Source organism: Mobula hypostoma, chromosome 7 (genome assembly GCF_963921235.1).
Source record: "Mobula hypostoma chromosome 7, sMobHyp1.1, whole genome shotgun sequence".
Classification (NCBI taxonomy): domain Eukaryota; kingdom Metazoa; phylum Chordata; class Chondrichthyes; order Myliobatiformes; family Myliobatidae; genus Mobula; species Mobula hypostoma.
In genome coordinates, this window is record NC_086103.1 from 141,958,567 (window position 1) to 141,981,676 (window position 23,110).

Sequence of the window (23,110 nt, forward strand, 5' to 3'; positions counted from 1 at the left end):
CAACAAGTTAAGATCTACAAAGAATTGGAAGGCATTGACAATCTTGAACGTTACAATAAAAATTGATTTAGAGGGTGCAATTACCAAAAACCTTGTATGAAGTGAGTCTATTATCTGCACTGATTTTGTTCATTTAGAGTCAATCAAAAGAACACAGCTGCAGACCCTGCGACAATTCTTCTTGATAACTATTAGGACCAATACATTTCTATACAAGTAGTACTGTATTGGTAGTGTTCTAATTTGTTCTGTACTTCATTCAAAATCTGTTACTCCCTTATATGATAGTTTAAAAGGGTATTTAAAAAAGAGAAACTATTTCCATGAAACTTTGGCTGATTTTGGGAAGCTGCTTAATTGGGCCAAAACGTACTGGTCTCAATGTGTCTCAATTAACAAAATTCACAGCACACATACGTTTGAAGTTACTCCAGTGTCAAAACAGATGGTAGTTGAATGCTAAATTCAGTTTGTAACCATTTTAAGACAAATGAAAATTAAAATTTACGAAGAAGCCATGTTATTCTTCACAATGTATCTTAATATTTTAAATCACAATGTTACATTTTAATCATAATAGTAATTGAAATTGAGGCTTAAACTATTAGTTTGCATACGACAAATAATATTGAACATGTTTTAACCTAATATAACATTGATTCTATTGTTTTAAGTGTAGTGTGAGAAATCCTTCCTATTAACAAAACCAATTTTTAATGGTGACAGGTTGATTTAAAGAGCAGCCAAAGTTTATTTGGTCGTCACCGCATATATACAGAGAAACATTCCATGTGTATTTTTCTTTAAAAAATGTATCTTGTACTATGCAAGAAGGGTAGACTATGCAATAGTCAGAATTTGTACTGAACTCAACTGCAGCAAAATATTAAATTTTATAAGAACACTTATACGATACATTTTAGGTGAGACAGCTGTCCCCAAAACATATCCTCAAACCTTTACAATTCCTTCTATTCGCAATTAAAAAAATCTAATTGTCAAAATTCCTATAATGTACATAAAATGGTGCTGAACTTGCACACATCAGGGATGTAATATGTGAAAATAAATCACAAAAGGTACAAAACATACAAAATACTAATCATTTAAATGCATTATAGCTATCAATTTATGCATAACTGTCCATGAACTGATAATACATCAAGAAAAGCTATGATTCATTCAAAACAGATTCCAGATGAATTGAAAAGGTCACAGTAGTTGTCACATGGCAGCAATTGACAGTTTTTTTTTATTTTCGTTGACCTGCATTATTTCACAGCATAGTTAAATACTTTGTTCAACAGTCCTAGATATCCTGGTCAGAACTAGGACTGAAATCATGGAATTGAAACCAAAATGTGACACCTTTTAAAAATATTACAAATATGATAACCAAAAGTGAAGCTTTCATTCTGTACCTTTAAAAAAATGTTTTTTTAGCATAACTTGGCTATAAATTACTTAATGTTTTATGATAACAGACAACAATAGTTCCAGCAGTTTAATCATAGGATAGAAACTTCACATAACATGATAAAATGGAATATCAAATACAATGTTCAGGAGCTTAGAATACTTAAGACAAATCATATTATTCTTTGATCTTTTTAACATAACCACATTAAGTGATGCTGAATAAAATCTGTACAGTGTGTCCCTTATTCTAATACCCCATTTTCCTGTATCTAAGTTGACACTATGGTTAATAATTTCATCATAACAAAGACAAAATTCTTGGTCTTTAGCATATATTTGCATTACCGAGGTGATGAAGAACACCAAATTCATATACAGCAAGTTTTCTTTGCCACCAATTTGTACCCATGCAAATTTGACAAGGAATTACTTTGCTGTACAGCATGCATTGATTAAGATCTATTTAAATATGATAATCTTTCATTTTGCAATTCAATTATAAAAATCATTGATGACAGGTAAACTGCATCAGATTATGTCTGGAAATAATACAGGATGTTGGAGGGAATGGAAGAGTGGAGAAAAAAGGCAAGGTCAGAGTTCAGTGTTTACAAGCAATATTATCCTTAATGAAGATAATTAAGCTCTTAAGCTCTTTCTACAAATTTGTAGAAATCTGACTTCAAAAATCTTCCATTGTATCCATTAAAAAAAACTATTGCAGTTGCATTTTAATGGGAGCCTGGCCAAAAAAAGTGTCTTGGGTAAATTGCAATTATATAGAGTTCCAAAAAGGGTAATCTGAAGCACTTCAATGAGATAATAATCAATCATCCTTCCATAGAATGGATGTCAAAAAATGTCATCAAAAGAAATAAAATGCAATGTATTTTTGAATTGCATATAATCTTATTTCTTGCCAGCTTTTGGAATTAGATAGGAACAGTTAACAAAACAAAATGTAGTAAAAAATAATGATTCTATGTGAGGGCTAGTTCAAATATTTTCATAGCAAATGAATTAATTTGTTCAGATTTGGCTGGGAAGATAGGTAGCAATAGAGGGAAATTATGTTTTTGGCCTCAGATTACAAGAAACTAGTTTGATTAATGGGGTATTTTGATAAGACCCAAAGTTTGGACAAATACTAAAAAGCATTAATGCACTACAGAAAAGGGATCTGCACAAATTCTCAACCACATTGTTTTTGCTTCAGTTTCTTTTGAATAATCTTCTAGAAAAATTGAAAAGCAAAATGCAGCAATTTAATTCCATAAGCTGCTCCATTTTTCTTTTAAATGGAGTATTTTATGGGATCCTTACAAGCTTACACTTAAGCTAGTCTGCTGGCTTCAGGAAACTAAACATAGTACAGGTTGAGCACCCCTCACCTGAAAATCCAAAATCTGAAATTCTTTTGAGAGATGACAGGATGCCACAAATGGAAAATTCCACAAGGCATGGCAAGGTTCCCAGATGATGTGCAAGTCTCTGTGCACCACAGACAGTTTTGAGAAGTAATCTCATATACCCTGAGTGGGGCTGCCTGTTATCAGAAGTCATCATAGCCAGACCTGTGTACTACTCACAGTGATTACTATGTTGTATTTTCATTATATTAACACTATGTAATAATTTTACTGTTAACTATACACGTGAGATGAACAAGTGTAAGACAAACTGCTTACCGGTAGCCACAAATTCAGAGTTGGGACTGACTGCCCAGCTGGATGGCTGAGGTAGTGACAGCTTACCTCTCTGATGGTGCAGTGTACTCATGATTGTTTCATGTAAAAAATATTTAAAATATTATATAAAACTACCTTCAGGGAGTATGTACAAGCTGTAAATGGAATTCATGTTTACACATGGGTCGCATTCCCAAGCTACCTCATTATATAGATGTAAATACTCCAAAATCCAAAATCTGAAACAATTTAGGCCCCAAGCATTCTGGATAAGGGGTGCTCAACCCATACTATTATTCTTCAGTAGTTTTGACACACAACCTAGACATAGTTCATGGAAAAGTAGGATAATGAAAGGATAATGAAATGGGCAATAACATTGGAACAATGGAAGTGTTTCAAGTTACTCAAACAGAGAAAGACACATGAATATCTTGGATGGAGGCTGCTATTACACTGATAACATTTGAAATGCTAACCCCTCTTTTTCCCTTCAGATGATCATTGCGTATATTCTGTTTCAGCTTTTTAGTGGTGTGATCACCACAAGCTTCTCCCCTCCCCTACCCCCAACACTTAATCTGTGTATTTAAAACTAATTCAATGTTCAAAACTCAACTAAATCAACTTGATTAACTTCTCTTTTGGAACCCCAAGTATACTGTGCAGTATTACAATATTCTATTTACTTATGTACATACAATTTGATTTGTTGAGCAACAGCAAGTCAAGGCAAATTTGTCACAAGCAAAATGCCCAACAATTTATTTACATTTTTCTGAAGTCACAAGTTTGATTTTTGACTTTGCAACAGTATAAACCAGAGTTTTGTTTTGTTTTTTTAATGTCCGAGGATATACTCAAGAACATTAAACAATTCAAACCCTAGAATTAGTTATTGCTCAAATAAACATAAGAACTTTGCAGTGTAGCAGTTCAGTGTCAAGTTGTGTTTTGTTTAAAAGTAAATCCCTTTAAACCTGAAATGCAGAACTTAGATGACTTAATTCTGATATCCAAAATGATAACTTCTATTTATATGTAAAAATTCTTAACGCTACTTCTGACAACAGACAGTGACAAACTTTTCATTTTAGAAGAAAAGTACATTACAAGAGAAACAACACAAAGCTGCCACTTTGGCAATCCAGTTTCAGTCTTTCACAAAACAAAACTTTTGTATTTACAGAAAATAAGGCAACTGGTTACAATTCCTAAAATTCACCGCTGGAAGCAAAAATATATATTTTATTCTGAACAGCAGGCAGTACAAATTGAATCTGAAATGTGTGTACAATGTGATTACTGCCCAATATGCAAAAGAAAATCAAGATTAAAATGCTACAATTTGGTGTTTTCTTCTTTAGGTCACAAATAAATCCATACATTGAAAAAAAAATAAAGATAATTTCAGCTATAACACATTTACAGCTGTGCATTTTGTCTACAGTGATTCCCCCAAAACAAGGGTTCAAATATAAGCAACAAGACAGTTTCTCTGACCATTTGGGCAGCTGGTTTGAACCAGACTTTAAAAGGCACTGGATTCATTCACTGTGCCATTCATCCATACACTGGAATTTTCTAAAATACACTATTTAATTCTTTTTTTAAGTAAACAATTAGTTTGTATGGCAAATCATGGCTAAGAAACACTGGCAACTGAATAGTAGTGGATTCATCCTTCGTTCTTATTGTGGTAGACTAGATATCCTGAGAGTCTAAAATCCAAGATGGCAGGCGATAGCCTTGGAACAGGTGTAAAATTCAGTCAGCTTTGATTTCTATGCTCTACAGTGTATTAGTCAACATGGGCCTTTTGCAGTTTGCAATTATTTAACGCACAGAAGACCACCAACATTTGCCATGAAGTCTTTAAGGCTTTTAAGGAAGGCCATCCTCTGCTTGCGGTCCAAGGTGGGGGGAGTGCTGCTTCCAGTAAGATTATTAAAGGCATCTGCTAATCTTTGATATATAACTGGATCCTGCTGGCTTGATAGTAAGGTTTCAACTAATTCTGAATACTCAGCCTGTTGAAACAACAACATGGAATATAAGCAATTTTTCAAAAAAAGAGATTCACGATTAAGTGGGAGAGGAGTGTGGGGGCAACAGATCATTTTTAAACACTCTTACCTGGTGCAGACATACTAATGTGTAAAACGCTTCTCCTGCAGCATCAGTAAGTTCAGCATTGTGCTTCTGCAATACCAGCATGTCAAAGACGAGCTGTAATCAATCAAATCACAAATAACTGCCTGTAGCTATGATGGTGAGAGCATTTCTTAGAGACTGCAGATACATCTCTAAAGGTCCTGGTAATTCATGTGCCAGTTAGAATACCATTTGACATCAATGCCAAAAACAGCCAATGTATTAGTACTAGAAAGTACCGAAAGAGAACAATGATCTTCTGGTAGCATATTCGTGAAATATGAAACAGGAATGTACATCATATGGCTGTTGCAGGATCTTAGATTAACCTGTATAGAGACTTTGTTCATAATGAATGCTGCAAAGAGTGGAGTTTAAACAAAAATCAAGGCCAATAATGGAAGAATGTTGAAATTTCAATTCCTGGCAAAAGAAATCCTAGATGTTTTGTGCAAAACAATCTATTCAGGTTTTATTTAAAAGATCATGTGCCAATGTATTTCTGTAAATAAAATGCAAAGGGCAATCAAAGATATTTTCATATCTCAGCTAAGTATGACACAAATTCTTCAATAAAAACAGAAAATGGTAAAAGAATTCAGCTAGTCAAGTAGCATCTTGAAACAGGGTTAATGTTTCTGGTTGAGGATCCTGAGAACCGAGCAAGAGAAAATAAGTTAGGTTTAAGTTACAGAGAAGGTGAGAGAAGGATGTTGGTGATTGCGTGAGACAGGAAGGTTGTGGTGTGAGTTGCTTTCTCTTTAGTTATTGAATTAACATGGGCAGTTAGAGGGTGACTTTAGAAACAGAAGCACACAATGTTGCATAATGCAGGGTTGGAGGACACGTCCAGGTCAATTCCACTTGTAGAGAAAGAAAATGTGAATATCATAAATGGATAACTTAAAGCATAAAGCAGGGTGCTCAAAGCCTGTGCCCTTCAGATATGTGGAGTACTTCGCCATGTATTCAACCTGAGCCTGAGGCTCCGGAGGGTTCCTGTACTGTGGAAGACGTCCTGCCTCGTCCCTGTGCTGAAGACGCCGTGCCCCAGCGGCCTCAATGACTACAGACCGGTGGCATTGACCTCCCACATCATGAAGACCCTGGAGAGACTTGTTCTGGAGCTGCTCCGGCCTATGGTCAGGCCACACTTAGATCCCCTCCAGTTTGCCTACCAGCCCCGACTAGGAGTTGAGGATGCCATCGTCTACCTGCTGAACCGTGTCTACGCCCACCTGGACAAGCCAGTGAGGGTCATGTTTTTTGACTTCTCCAGTGCGTTCAACACCATCTGCCCTGCTCTGCTGGGGAAGAAGCTGACAGCGATGCAGGTGGATGCTTCCCTGGTGACATGGATTCTTGATTACCTGACTGGCAGACCACAGTACGTGTGCTTGCCCGACAGAGTGATCAGCAGCACTGGGGCTCCACAGGAGACTGTCTTGTCTCCCTTTCTCTTCACCATTTACACCTCGGACTTCAACTACTGCATTGAGTCTTGTCATCTTCAGAAGTTTTCTGATGACTCTGCCATAGTTGCATGCATCAGCAAGGGAGATGAGGCTGAGTACAGGACTATGGTAGGAAACTTTGTCACATGGTGTGAGCAGAATTATCTGCAGCTTAATGTGAAAAAGACTAAGGAGCTGGTGGTAGACCTGAGGAGAGCTAAGGTACTGGTGACCCCTATTTCCATCTGGGGGGTCAGTGTGGACATGGTGGAGGATTACAAATACCTGGGGATACGAATTGACAATAAACTGGACTGGTCAAAGAACACTGAGGCTGTCTACAAGAAGGGTCAGAGCCGTCTCTATTTTCTGAGGAGACTGAGGTCCTTTAACATCTGCCGGACGATGCTGAGGATGTTCTACGAGTCTGTGGTGGCCAGTGCTATCACGTATGCTGTTGTATGCTGGGGCAGCAGACACCAACAGAATCAACAAACTCATTCGGAAGGCCAGTGATGTTGTGGGGATGGAACTGGTCTCTCTGACGGTGGTGTCTGAAAAGAGGATGCTGTCCAAGTTGCATGCCATCTTGGACAATGTCTCCATCCACTACATAATGTACTGGTTGGGCACAGGAGTACATTCAGCCAGAGACTCATTCCACCGAGATGCAACACAGAGTGTCATAGGAAGTCATTCCTGCCTGTGGCCATCAAACTTTACAACTCCTCCCTTGGAGGGTCAGACACCCTGGGCCAATAGGCTGGTCCTGGACTTATTTCCTGGCATAATTTACATATTACTATTTAACTATTTATTATTTATGGTGCAACTGTAACGAAAACCAAATTTCCCCCGGGATCAATAAAGTATGACTATGACTATAAATGAACAGCTCTATATAGGTAAGGCGAGGTAGCTGAGATCGTAGAAAACAATATTGAGTGTGGAAAGCTGCAATGTTCGTACACAGATGAGGTATTGGACCTCAGGGTAACAGCAAGAGACCATAGACACAGGGAGAGTGGGATGGAAAATTAAAGCGGCAGGCAACAGGCAGCGGTACACTAGAGTCACTTTTCATGTGGAAAAACAGTTTGGATTCCTGGATGGTGCTAGATAGGGCAGAGGTGAAAGGCCAGCTCCATCACCTATGGTTGCAAGATATATTGTCATGAGTAGAGTATTAGGTAGAGATAGAAGAGAGGACTAGGGAGTCATGAACAAAGCTGCCCTTTTGAAATACTGAAAGAGAGAAGCATTATTTGGCGATGGAATATCATTGAAGCTGATAGAAATTGTAAGGGATGACATGTTCAATGCAGAAGCTAGTTGGGTGATAGGTGAAGAAAGAACTTCTACCTCTGTCATGGAAAAGAGAGATGAGAGCAAAGGAGCATCAAATAGAAGAAATGTGGTCAAGAGCAATGTGCACCATGGTGGAGTGAAGGAGGGCATTTCAGAGGCATCTTTGTGAAAAACAAGGTCAATGGAGAAACTGGGACAAAAAAAATCATTACAAAAGGTAGCATGGGGAAATACTAGGTAACTGTGGGAGTTATGGATGTTTAACATCTGGCCTATCCCCGAGATGGAGATAAAGTAATCTAAAAAAAGGGAAAATTTAGAAACGGATGATGTAATGGTGAGGGCACAGTGAATGGCTGTGAAAAAGTGATGAAGTACAAATAGAATTTTAGCTTCTCAAAATGCATAAATAAAATTTCATCTTCCTATTAATATAAAATGAAATTGTCATACAGATAATGTTATTATATGTTTAACTTTAAGAACTTTAGGATTTGCCATTCATACCATAACAATATACAAAATAATCAAAGACCAACTATTGCAACTTTAAGCTGTACCTTAAGGAAATGTCTGGTTGCAGTGAAGAGTGGTGATTCTGTCTCTTGTGCCTTGGCACACTGCTCAGCCAGGGGTGTGAGAGCTTCTAAACAGAGTTGGGAAACTTCAGATGTCATTCTGAAGGGAAGAGTGAAGGAAACTGTACAATTGCCATCTATGAGTTGATATCTCTCATGTGCAAATGTTAAAAGGATCAGACTATATAGATATGTCACACAGGACTGACTACACAAAATATATTAACTGAATTACAAAACTGATAACAATTAAATAGATAAACACGAGGAAATCTGCAGATGCTGGAAATTCAATCAACACACATAAAAGTTGCTGGTGAATGCAGCAGGCCAGGCAGCATCTCTAGGAAGAGGTACAGTCGATGTTTCGGCCCGAAACGTCAACTGTACCTCTTCCTAGAGATACTGCTTGGCCTGCTGCGTTCACCAGCAACTTTTATGTGTGACAATTAAATAGATCTTGGGACTCTGAAGATGGTACAGCATAAATTATGCTCTGCTTCATCTATCTTTGATGTTTAGAAAATCGAAGGAACTGAATTCCTATCTTTTTAATGTGTCTAACTTCCACCAATTTTTCTACTCCATTAAAAGGTTTGTCATTTTAGTGAAGGTGAAGGGTAAAAGTTTTTTTTAAAGCAGTTATGCAATACCACCTTATTTTCATGTCACTCTATGATCTTGTCTCTTAATATTACCTCTAACTTTATCTTTCCATCATATTTGCATTCCTCTAATTTTGGCTTCTTCCTCATTCCAGGATTTAATCCCTTAATTCTGACAAGTGCACTTTTTTAGCTACTGGTACCCTAAACTTTGGAATTCTTTCCTTAAACACCTCTTTCTCTACCTCCCTTTCTTTCTTCAAACCTTTCCTAAGAAAGTAATTTACTTACCAGACTTTTCTTCATCCATCTTATGCCTGTGTGGTTTAGTGTCAACTTTTGACTTCTAGTACTCCTATTGAGAACTTTGTGTTTACAGTGACTACACAACTGCTACCCATTTTTTTTATTTATTAAAAGACATGATTTCACTGAAGATGAAGGGAAAAATACTCGAGAAGTTGTGCATCATAGCTTTATTTTTAATATCATCTTAAGGTCTTGTTTCTGAGTTAGTTTGAAGATTTTGCTGTAGAGGTTTCCACATTGTCTGAACATAAAACTTTCCAAGGTTGCTTTGAATAAACATACGGATTCTTGTAATTCCAAGCAAGTAAACATGCAAGAAGATAACTTTACATTTGTACATAGCAGGCTCAGGTTGCTCCAGCCCAATTTAACACTTCCAGAAACAAAACTTGCCTAACATTTTAACTGTCAAAGGCATAATTCCCATGGATTAGACCACCAATCAGCAGTAAAAGGATACGAGGTCATTCCCAGTTCCAAGGAGTACATAAGACTCTTAAAAAGTTCTTCTGGAAGTTGTGGTATTTTCTCAGGAAATATCTCACAGATGAAGGTGATTAATTTGTAATATTGGTTACACAATGATGGAAACTGTCAAGACAAAAAAAAACTTAATTTGTAAAATATTTATCAACTATAATATAAAATAAAGACAATACGTGGCCAGAATCACTGCATCAAACTATTACACACCAGCCTCCATCATTAATACCAGACAACATTCTTATGATTTAAACAAGTACATTAAAAAATAGTTTTGTTTTTCTCACTGTGACACAGTATACAGCCTCTCCATGATGCTCTTCCTACTTGCTAACAGTAAGCTCCCCCCGTCCACCTCCCCACAATCCAGGTTCACCTTAGGCTCGGCGCATCCATCCCCCCCACCCAACTGATCTGTCTGCTGAAGTACCACGGTAATATACTAAATTCTGCACAAGACATATTGCTCAGCTCTGTAGGCTGTTCAAATCGGCTGCCAGTCTCCAGTGGCAGTAAATATAAAAGTAAGTGTAATTTTTCCACTATGTTTTAATATTAAAAATAATCCCAACCTTTAGCAAATCTTGTGACATTAGTGGCAGTACGATATTAACTCCGTAAAGGACAACATCTGCAGCTGACACTGATCTGTTTCCCGATTGCCCAGGTTCCTGTCCCCGAAATACTTCATCTGCAGTGGAAATAATGTGCAAAATGGATTAAAATTTCTCCTTCTTAAAAAGACTAGCAGACAGATAGAAACTTTAGGAAATGGATGTGTTTCTAATTCCTGAATTTATAAAGAAATTCCATCTCCTTGATGCACAGTATTATTTATTCCCCAAAAGACTTCAGGCATTTTGAGCATTCTGAATATGAAGGCATTAAGTTATTAGAAATAATAGAGTAACTCATCTAGTGCATATGAGGATCTCAAACAAATTAGCATCAATAAAAAGAATTGACAAAATTAATTTGACTGAAAGCCAATAAGTTCCCAGGACATGACAATCTGCATCTCAAGATTTTGAAAGAACTGGCTGCGGAGATATTGAATGCACTAATTGCCATCTTACACAATTATTCCCAGAATAGAACATAGCTAATATAATAGCAAACTTAAAGGGAAGGTTAAAGGGAGGGTTAAAGGAAGGAGCTACAGACCAGTTAGACCCACACTGCTGATAAAACCTAACAGTTTCCTTGTCATTTAAAAAGCGGTAGAAGGCATGCCGAACACCAGTGGTTCAAAGTAGGCTGGAAACAGAAAATTTGCAAATTTTCAAAACCTTGTGGGCAAGAAGTGCAACATTCTCTCCCACATGGAAGACCTTATGGCCCACAGCCATCAAACTGAACATTCTCTCTGACACCAAAAACCAAGTTTACTTGCTGGTTAAATTATGCCTGTTCTGCGCATCATTTTTATTCATCTTCTACCTCCCATACTATCTATCTACCTAATGCCCTTGTGACAACTAATGTTCTGGTTTCAATCATTTCAGAAATCACAGAAATTTAGCAGAAACAAGCAGACCACAAGTGGATGCCTAAGAGCAACTGCATTGCCAACCACACCTTATTACAAAATCTTTGTGGCATTTAATCAAAAAGAAAAAAGGCCATTTTCAAAAGCACAACTCTTTGCCAGCTCTATTCTCAATTCATGTAGTGGCTCACTGTGGCCTCACTCAAAAACACGCTCCAGAACTGAAATCACTCCGTTACATTATTGTGCATCAGTATTTTAAACCATCAGGATTTATTCAAGTGGTATTCATAACTTAAGGAGATATTGTAATGTCATATTTTGCATGTTGTTTTGTTCTGTCTCTTTGTCTTCTCTGTACTCCAAAGTTAAAACGTACCTGTATCACTGAAATCTATAAACTCCTTAGATAGGAGGTTGGTCAAAAGCTCCATAATAAGTAACAAGTCTTGATACTGTTCTTCTTCGGCTGCCACGTCAGACCGTTTCCTTCCCAAGCTGTTCTTGGAATAAACCTGCAGTAATGTCAGGCAGGCTTCATACAACTTCATAGCTTTTGACTGCAAAATCAGAAAAAAAATTTAATAGCTTAAAAACCACCCAAAACAAACTGCAAATGACTTCCAAAGAAAACAGCTAATCAGCGGTCTCTTTTGCCCTTGTAAGGAAATAGACAAAGTAACAAATCTGATGAGAGATAACAAATGAATTTAAGTTTGACAATTCTTTTAGGCGCTACAGGTCGACCTTCACTAATCTGGCACCATTGGGACCTGAGGAGTGCTGGATTAGTGAAAATGCCGAAATACAGAAGGATCACATCAAGCATAATCAGTGGCGGATTATCGAAAGAACCAGATTACAGGTAGTCAGATTAGTGAAGGTCGACTGTATTAGCATGAAGTCAAAGGTGAAGTAAAGGAAGCATTGTTCTGCACTGAGAACAGATTGTACACAGAGATATAAAGCAACTATTATAGTCTCAAGTCACTTATGCAAACTGAGACAAATATATCAGTTACATAAACAAGAGTATACAGACAGTCCCCAAATTACTAGTCTTCTGTTCCCAAAAACAGTTCATTATCCAAACTGTTGAAAAGTCAGAAATGAAAACAAGTGTACATGTGAGGATCACAGAAACATCTAGGACGGGAGAATGAGAGAGAATGGATTGTGGTACAGCTGAACCAGGGAGGAAATAAAAATCAGAGATAGGCAAATGATACCATGGTGGTGGAAAAGAATAATTAGCAAAGGAAGAAAGTTAAAGAATTAAAAGAGGCACTGGATTCTCTAGAACTGGCCCACATGACACAATACCTTCAGTCCTCCCAGTAAAACCTTCAGGATTCTCATGAGCCTTGTGAGAGTGATAGAATTTTGTGCTTTCAAGTAAGCATTATCCCTTTTTTAAAATTCAGCTTCCCTACACAAGTGCTTCAAGAACGCAAGCCTGAAAATGGCACTCTTAACAGGTTTGAGTACTCCAATCCAAGTTCTATTCAAATCCAACAACTCCTAGCCAGGAAGCAACATTACAACTTTATTATCACCTTGGTGTATATGAAGCAGAAAATTGGGGGAAAAATTATAGCACTTGTGCAGGCAATTTCCTCCATTGTTTTTTTTTAAATGTCTTTTTAATGAAATAATACGATCAGGAGAGACTCAGCATTTATCTCTGGATGTAACCAAATGAATAAGGATGCCTTGTGCAGTAAAAGCAAACAATATGACAAAACTGGTTACTTATTGTATAAATAACTAAACTCAATCAAGACCACAGCAAAAAAAAACTCAAACTAGTAGACTTTTATACCAAGTTGATACCTATCTTGGGGCTGAAAAAGTAAAAATAAATCAGAATCATTATAGCAAAAAAGCTATTCAGCCCACTGACTCCATGCCAGAACACACTGAATAGTTTCCTTCTCATGATTTATATAAAAATCATTGTGTTTTTTTTTTTATCAACCATCTCTTTCAAAAGCCACCAATACCTCTTTACTCAAATACCTACCAATGTCAGACTGTGCCTGGGTAAAATGATCCCTATTTCACTTTTAAATTGACTACCTACAATGTATAAAATATATAGTCATATTGATTCTACCAACAGCTTTTTGTACCTACCCAACCAAACATTTTAAACAACTGATCAGCTTCTTCTCAAATTTTGTGTCCTCTTGGATATATACCTCCAAACTTATCATAACTTTTTTTGTGATTTTTATAAATGAGCTGGATGAGGAAGTGGAGGGATAGATTAGTAAATTTGCCAATGACACAAAGGTTGGCGGTGTGGTGGATAGTGTGGAGGGCTGTCAGAGGTTACAGCGGGACATTGATAGGATGCAAAACTGGGTGGAGAAGTGGCAGATGGAGTTCAACCCAGATAAGTGTGAGGTGGTTCAATTTGGTAGATCAAACATGATGGCAGAATATAGTATTAATGGTAAGACTTTTGGTAGTGTGGAGGATCAGAGGGATCTTGGGGGTCTGAGTCCATAGAACACTCAAAGCTGCTGTGCAGGTTGACTGTGTGGTTAAGGTGGAGTACGGTGTATTGGCCCTCATCAACCATGGGATTGAATTCAAGAGCAGAGAGGTAATGTTACAGCTATATAGGACACTGATCAGACACCACTTGGAGTACTGTGCTCAGTTTTGGTCACCTCACTACAGGAAGGATGTGGAAACTATAGAAAAGGTGCAGAGGAGATTTACAAGGATGTTGCTTGGATTGGCAAGCATGCCTTATGAGAATAGGTTGAGTGAACTCAGCCTTTTCTCCATGGAGCAATGTAGGATGACAGGTGACCTGACAGAGGAGCACAAGATGATGAGAGGCATTGATCTTGTGGATAGTCAGAGGCTTTTTCCCAGGGCTGAAATGGCTAACATGAGAGGACACGGATTTAAGGTGCTTGGAAGTAGGTACAGAGGAAATGTTAGGAGTAATGTTTTTTTTTTAAAAAACGCAGAGAGTGATGAGTGTGTGGAATGGGCTGTCGGCAACTGTGGTGAAGGCAGATACAATAGGGTCTTTTAAGAGGCTCCTGGATAGATACATGGAGCTTAGAAAAATAGAGGGCTATGGGTAACACTAGGTAATTTCTAAAACAAGTACATGTTTGGCTCAGCATCGTGGGCCGAAGGGCCTGTATTGTGCTTTTGGTTTTCTAAGTTTCTAACTTCAGTGAAACTGCACAATAAACACCCAGGTCCAATACACTTCCTCTATGATATAGTGCCCAAAACATAATCCAGGAGGAAGCTGATCAAAACTATTTAACTGATCCGCAACTTTATTTGTACTCCAGGTCTTGTACAAAAATGCAAACTTTCAATTCACCTTTCAATTGCTTTTTGCAGCTGCCTACCTCTCTAGATTTAAATTTCAAGATCTACATAGTCCTACAGAGTTTCCGATGCTTTACTCTTTGAGAAACCTGGAATACTGGAAATACACAGTAGACAGAATCTGGAGTATCTGAAAACTTAAGAACATAAGAAATAGGAGCAGGAGACCATCTGGCCCGTCCAGCCTGCTCCGCAATTCGATAAGATCATGACTGATCTGGCCACGGTCTCATCTCCACCTACCTGCCTTTACCCCATAACCCTCAATTCCTCTACTATGCAAAAATTTATCCAACCTTGTCTTAAATATACAGTCGGCCCTCCTTATCCGCGAGTTCCACATGCGCGAATTCAACCAACTGCGAATCGAGAAAACCTGGAAGTGCTCTTCCAACACTTGCTGTTCGAGCATGTACAGACTTTTTTTTCTTGTCATTATTCCCTAAACAATGCAGTATAACAACTATTTTACATAGCATTTACATTGTATTAGGTATTATAAGTAATCTAGAGATAATTTAAAGTATACGGGAGGATGTGCGTAGGTTATCGTGGATCGGGATCGGGATCGGACAAAAAACAGAAGTTCTCTTACTTAATAAGTAAGTCGGAACAGGTACATCCGGTATTATTTAGCATCAGTTAGTCAAATTTTTTTCTTAGTATATAGTATATATTTTACCTTTCTATGAATATAAAACACTTAAGAAACATATGTTTCAGCGCCAGGCTCGGGAACAGAAATTCCCGCGTTTGATCCAGTGACAGACCGCTCCCAAATGCTCTCCATCCCTGCCGGGTTGACGTGGAGGATCAAAAACCCCAAACCCCAAAACCCAATAATTAAACCACTGCATTTCAGCTTTAATCGGGCAGGGCCTTTCTCATTTTATCCTTTAAAATTGTTCTGATCGTTGACTGACTGTAGCCTAACGCTTTTCCAATGACCGATGGCGTTTCACCTCTTTCCAATCGCTGTATTATTTCCACTTTATTTTAAATCGCCATCGTGATTATTTTCATGAACAGAAACGCTGTGGATTCAGAGCTCCACCGCCGGGTCCTAATGCCCACCGCACTAAGACAGGTTAAATAAGGTCCGGGGTTCCGCTGGGTCCTAAGGTCCACCGTATTGAGACAGGTTGAATAAGGGACTTGAGCATCTGCGTTTTTTGGTATTTGCGAGGGGTCCCGGAACCAATCCCTTGCGGATAAGGAGGGCTGACTGTATTTTCTAAGTATAACAAGTTTCCAAAATATAATTGACATTGATAGAAAGACTCACTATAGATCCCTGGAATATATCAGTTGTCACATCAGCAACTTTTATTCCCATTCTTTGGCTTCCTCCCTTCCAAACAAGTTCCAACCAAAGCCAAAGGCTACTTCTAATTCCAATTTTGCCTGTACTATGTAAAATATTGTTGAATGCTTTCAGGAAATCTGGACAAATAACATCTATAAACGATTCTTGAGTCAAGACCTCATAAAAAGGCTGATACTACTGTCTTTGTACAACCAGAAAGCTGGTATTTCCTGTCCGTGTAATTTAATTTCCTGAAAGATCACAAACCCTGATGCTATGCATCTCCTTTATATTCATGAATAGTTTTAGCATTATTTAAGGTAAAGAAAGCTGTGGTCTTAACAAATAAACACTATATAAGTAGGTAGCTTTCTAACTTTGTAAATACTTATAATTTGGTACTTGGCAATCATGATTTATTTGCATTTTCCAAGTGTGTATAAAATCCAGTTTCTTTAGAGCTAACAACCAGTTAAAAAGATATATCACAATTCAGATTATTTTTCTTAAACAAAATACAAAGGTTTTCTGTTACTACTGCAATAGTTACAATGCATATAGTTTTCATTAATTACTCATTTATATTCATTTACAAGGTGTTTATGGAACTTGCTCTTATTCCATAATCAAATTCTTTTGAAGGAGGAAACACCAACAATAATAATGAATAAAGGCAAGTTACAAAGCACACAATTGCTAAATAGTAACAATATCTACGACATCGAGACACAAGCAAAGTAGCTCTGAGGTATTTTACTTACCTCTCCAAGGTAACAGATTTGTTTATGTGCAACTTCAACAAAAACTTCTATTATCAAGTTAACAGTCTCGGGTGTGTTCTTGTAAATCTCCATTAAGCCAATGCAATTATTGAGGAAGTCCATTAAAAAGGTGAAGAGAATGACTACATTGTCTATTTGTGTTGCTTCAGCTATTCCACAAAGTGCTTCTAGCGTGGCAATGATCTCCTGCTTTACCTCTTCTTCCTGACAGATTTGTTGGAAGTTTTCTTGGTTTATAACATTAAGAAATCGTTGTTGAAGTGGCTGGAGAACCTAAGAAAAATATAAATCTATGATAAATAAAGTGAATCATCATGGAATGTTTCTCACCTTGAGATTTTTTTCTTGCTTGTTACAACTTAGAAAAATGAATTTTGGCTCGGTAGATCCATGTTGGCTTCTGAAAGAGTAATCCCATCAGTCCTATTCCCTCTCATGCTATTTTCCTGTGGCTTTACAATTTATTCTCTCTCATACTCATTTTTGATTCTATTTGTGCCACTTATCTATACTATCTGGTAATTTACAGTAGCGTATTAACTTTACAGCACATTTTGGGACACGAGAGAATTCCGCAGTATCTGGTGAAATCCCATAGTGGCGAGGAGAACACACAACTTTGCCACAGGCAAGGTCAGTTTTGAATCAGGTCCCTGGCAAAGTGAGACAAAACTGCTAACTGTTGATCCACCATGCCAGAGATTCTAAAAAAATATATAAATCACAAAACTCATTTTACTCTTGCTGAGGATATGACTTTCCTTGAAAGCAGTCGTAGTAAGTAAAATCAAATCTTTGAAATCTTTAAATTAATATTACTACTAAGTTTCTACAGACAATTTAGATATCCAAAGTGAAGACAACTGACAAAGCCATTTTGGTGGCTTAACTTAAATTCAAGCAGACTACAAAATCACATTCAAGGTTTGATCTCTTCCTCTACAATTCAGGTCTGAAGCACATGGATTTGTATTGTAGTATTTTTGCACTACTATAGTCACAAGTTCACTTTAATGTAAAATACATTTTGAATTTAATATACCATGTAACCATGAATAACCATTTTGGTAAACCTGTCTTATCCTGTGAAATGTGTTATGTTGCATTTCAACTTATAGCCGATTTCATTTAAAGAATTCAGAAAGGCACTTCCAGTGGTCCCCCAAGATATAGAACAAGCTAACTTTGGCATTGCAAGAGACAGATACTTACAGCTTGATGAAAACATTTGGGAATTATATTTTTAAGTTGTGCAGAGAATCAAATCAAACATAACAGAATTGCTAAAGACAATGAATACCATCCTAGTCAAACCACTATCACGTGCACGTGTCATTTAGATAATAAGAACTTTCACGCCCGCAAACAGAATTGTTGACTCTTAACTCTCTTTAAGCCATGAATGTTAACAGAGCAACTGCAACCTACTGAATTACAGAATGATACCACAGTTCAGTGCTATGCTCTGCCTGGTTAACATATTCTAGTAGAGGATAATTTATATAGTGGTAAAATGGATTCTTGCTGAGTCCACTTAACTTAGTATAATCAGTATACAAATCCTTAATCATTCTCTTCCAAGACATTTTCTCAGTTACATATAAAACTTAAATAGAGATGTTGGAAATCTTTCAACCCCAGACAAAATATTACATTAAATCCATATGCAAATTCTCACCTCCGTCCAGTACTGCTGTTTTGTTTCTGTATCCACATGAGCAAACCCTGCCAAAACGAGGGCTTTCATCAATGTCCGCTGTACGGTACTAGGAAGGTAGCTTAATGGTGGGCTTCGACTTGCATATTGTTTCGCTAAATTCCACCAGTTTTCACATTTTATTACTAAATTGGCCCTAAAATGAAAATTATCAATTAACATTATCTATACACATACACTAAGAATAATCAACATCCAATTACAGTTACCATCCAATTAATTTAAAATTAAACTCTTTACAATGCATTAAAAGTAATATTTTTTTTACAATGCAGGGCAAATGGCCTAACCTTACTACAATATGTACTCACCGTTCTCTCCTCTCTACCAGAGTTACAAGGAGTTGAACGGTGTCATTTGCCAGGTCCTGTTCTGCAATCCACACTGAAAGATTACTTATAACCTTTTCTAAAAGGTAACCAACAATCCACTGAGCACCTTCAGTGTCTGCACCAAATGCTGTACTTAAAGGTAAACTTATCTGTAAAGAAAGAAAAGAAAGATGACATTTCAAAAAAAAAATGGCAATGATGCTCATTCAGCTCTTAGATCTGAAAGGGAATTTTGCAAAAAGACTTGCACACCATTATGAGAATTCAGAATGATATGTTTCAAATATATTTGCTTCCTCAATAACGTAGGTGATAAAATCAGTGAACTTTTACACTGAATTTTCCATGGAACTTTGCCCTAACAGCACTTCCATCAATAAAATATTCTCATGATTTTAAAAGAATGAACAAACTTTCATGTTCACAGCAGATGATCACAGATTCAGCATCCCACAAGAAATTTAGAGCAATGTCACTTCAGTTGTGATAGAAAATTTAAGATAAAATGCAGATGCTAGAAATATTGGAAATACTCAGCAAGTCAGACAGCATCCATGGAAAGAGATATAGGGATCATATTTCAGATTAAATACCCTTCACCAGTACCCAAAGAATTTTGCTTTTATTTAAGTTCTGTAGCAGCCAATTTGTACATAGCAAGGGAGGGGTTGGGGATGTGTTATTATTGTCGCTGTGTTTTTTTTCTGCAAGTGAGGGGGTTGGGCATTGTTATTGTTGCTTTTTTTCTGTGGGGGAGGGATTGTTATTGTTGCTTTTCTTTTTCTGCAGAGGAAGGATTGGGGGATTCTGGGCTCTGCAAGTTTTGTTTCTTTTTACTTTTTCATGTGCACTTCATGGCTACCTGAAGACAAATAATGGAGTTGTATTGTACATGCATACTTTGACAATAAAATGAACATTGCCCCATCGTCCACTCTCCTCTCCTAGCAGATCTGTCCTTCTTCAGCCCTTTACCTTTTCCACCCATTACCTCCCAGCTTCTCACTTCATTACCCCTCCCCCCTCCTCTACCCAGCAACCTTCTCTCATGTCTGGCTTCACTTAGTGTCTTGAAAAAGTATTCAGCCCCCACAACTATTTTCATATTTTACTGTCTTGTTTTCTAAATTTAAAATATATTGAAGTAGGATTTTTGAGCTAATCTACAAATCATTCTGCATCATTATCAACTCAAAAGAAAATTCCAAAGTCTGTCAACAATTTAATAAAAATTAAAAACCAAAATTGTGTGGCTGTAAAAGTATTTGTAATTATTACGCTAACTTTCCTCAGGTGCATTATACTGTATTACCTTATGACTCACCCAATTTGTTGATACAGAAAATTGGAGGATCGCCTGTTTTCAATGAATTCGTAAGAATAAATACCCCCCTCTCTCTGTAAAGTCCAACAGTATGGTAGATTTTCAACAGACCAAACCAACATGAAGACAAAAGAGCATTCAAGACGAGTCAGGGAAATAAAAACAGAAGCACAAGTCTGAGGAAGGGTACAAGACCATCGCAAAGGCATTGAACATGCCTTGGAGCTCAGTGTAGTCCATTGTGAAAAAGTGGCGGTGGGGGGGGGGGAAGAAATGAAACAACAGCCACACTCCCTAGGTTAGGCCGCCCCTTTAAACTTAGTCGCTGGAGAAGAATGGCACTTGTGAGAGAGGCTACTATGACACAAAGTTGCAAAAGTCAGTGGCTGCAATTGGAGATGAAGTTCACGGCTCCACAATCTCTAAGGCAGGGGTTCCCAACCTGGGGTCTATGGACCCCTCGCTTAATGGTAGGGGTCCTTGGGATTAAAAAAGATTGGGAAATCCTGCTCTCAGGCTTGCACAAAAGAAGTATTTCTTCCTACAAAAAAAGGAAGCAGCCCTGGTTTAAAAAACATATCCTTGTCCGTAATGACTTTACAAGGCATCATCTCGAAGATACTGTAAAGATGTGGAAGGTGGTCTTGTGGTCGGATGAGACTAAAGCAGAATTTTTTGGCCTAAACCTAATACTGTGCATCAGCTAAGTAATACCATCTCTACAGTAAAATATGGTGGAGGTAGCATCATGCTATGGGTATGCTTTTCAGCACAGGAACTGGAAATCTGGTTACGATTGATGGGAAGATGAATGCTGCTAAATACAGAGAGATCCTGGTTGGAGGCTGAATACTTTTAGAGGTACTGCATCACCTTCCAGCTTCTCCAGCTTATGCTTCTTTTCCTTTTCAGACCTAATGAAGGGTCTCAGCCCAAAATATCGATTCTTTATTTCTTTCCATAGATGTTGCCTGACCTGCTGAGTTCCTCCAGCATTTTGTGTTTGGTACTCTATATATTGATCAATGTACTTTTTGCTTCTGTAGAATTGAAATAAACTATAAACTTAAACACACTGTATACACATAAAAAAAGCTAATTTTGTGAATTAAGCAGTTGACCTAAATGTGATTTTCCTTTTGAGTGATATCAACACAGTTGGGGGTGATGATGATACCAAGCAAGATTAAAACTATGGCACCATATGCAAGAACTCACATTAATAGGAAGTTTTTTTTTATAACGGCCATTAAGGTATAATACTCAACTAGAATGGAGAATTGATGCATGGTGAAGCTCCGATCAGGGAGCATGTAAATGTGTGTGTGTGTGTGTGTGTGTGTGTGTGTGTGTGTGTGTGTGTGTGTGTGTGTGTATGTGTATGTGTATATGTGTGTATTATATATATATATATATATATATATATCATGCTCCCCAACTGAATCAAATCTAAAGAATCAATTCTACAGAATTGATTATTAAGTTATAGTTAGTCCATACATACAAACGCAAAGAACATGATTTCTGACCTGGTCATAAAGTTTTTCATCTGCTAAAAGGTAAGTTTTTGTCCATCGTTTCAAGAACCACATAATATCTTTTCCCATTTGTGGGCTGAGTAGCTCTGTCAAGTTTGCCCTTGTGGCTCGAGACTCAACTTCTGAAGCTCGAAGAACAGCAGCTAATAACCTAAGCGGGAATTTAAGTTCCATTTAAGCATTCTTTCAAAAGTTGATACAAATTTACAGTTTCAAAGAAAAGTAAATTTCAGAGATACATTTTAATTTATTTACACTTTGCAGCAATTTTATTAAAAAATGCATCCCTTATTTACTCTAAAGATAGTAAATTCCCAATAACATGCCTAAGTGTTATTTTCCAAATGTCAACTGGCTCTTGAGCAATTCTTCACACTCCTTTACCAAAAATAGTGAACTACAATGGAGATGTTCCCTCATCTGAACCAATCATGGTGCTCTGCCATTTTCTGTTTTTACGTTCACCAGGCTTAACTGACCTATTTAGAGATACAGCATAGTAACAGGCCCACACGGTAACATCTTTGGGATGTTGGCAGAAATGCACACGGTCATGAGGAGAACAGACAAACTCCTTATAGACAGCAGCGGATTGAACCGAGGTTGCCTGCGCTGTAACAACAACATTAACTGCTATGCCACCTCCTTCAGCTCAAATTTTAAATAATTTTGTTCTGAACAACTTTGTATCAGGCAGATTGGGACATTTATCAAATAAATTACTATAGTCAGTAGAATCAATAGACAAACTGCTGAACAGTATAGCATAATATGGGCCCTTTAGCTCATGATGTGGTATACAAACCTATTCCACAACCAATCTAACCATTCCTTCCTAAACAGTCGTATAACCTCCATGTGCCTTTTTAAGTCTTCTACATGGTCCCTATTGTATCAGTCTTTACCAGCACCCTGGCAGTGCATTTCAGGCATCCACCACCCTATGTAAGATTCCAACCTGACATCTCCCTTAAACTTGTCTCCACTCACCTTGAATGGATGTCCTCTGGTACTGGCCACTGCCATCCTGGGAAAAAGCTGCTGCATGTCCACTATCTACATTCCTCATAATCTTATACACATTGATCAAGTTGCCTCTCATCCTCCATTACTCCAAAGAGAAAAACTTAACCTTTCCTCATAACTCTCCAGACTGAACTACAACTGCTACTTTTCTGCTCAACTCTGCAGCCTTCTGCACTATCCACAACACATCCAAACTTCATATCATCTGCATACTTACTAACCCAGCCTTCCA

General features: G+C 37.5%; 1 protein-coding gene across 1 annotated transcript in view; it reads right to left on the reverse strand.

The window, feature by feature from the left end:
• Nucleotides 1-688: 688 nt before the first annotated feature.
• xpo4 (exportin 4) overlaps nucleotides 689-23,110 on the reverse strand; it is a 111,112-nt gene continuing 88,690 nt past the window's right edge. The window contains exons 14-23 of the mRNA XM_063054179.1: nucleotides 21,844-22,003; nucleotides 18,970-19,139; nucleotides 18,620-18,794; nucleotides 16,921-17,214; nucleotides 11,867-12,047; nucleotides 10,571-10,689; nucleotides 9,976-10,106; nucleotides 8,584-8,701; nucleotides 5,244-5,336; nucleotides 689-5,137 (exon numbers count right to left, since the gene is read on the reverse strand). Coding sequence (XP_062910249.1) covers nucleotides 4,940-5,137; nucleotides 5,244-5,336; nucleotides 8,584-8,701; nucleotides 9,976-10,106; nucleotides 10,571-10,689; nucleotides 11,867-12,047; nucleotides 16,921-17,214; nucleotides 18,620-18,794; nucleotides 18,970-19,139; nucleotides 21,844-22,003 — 1,639 coding nt within the window. The 3' untranslated portion in view covers nucleotides 689-4,939. The remainder of the gene's footprint in view (nucleotides 5,138-5,243; nucleotides 5,337-8,583; nucleotides 8,702-9,975; nucleotides 10,107-10,570; nucleotides 10,690-11,866; nucleotides 12,048-16,920; nucleotides 17,215-18,619; nucleotides 18,795-18,969; nucleotides 19,140-21,843; nucleotides 22,004-23,110) is intronic.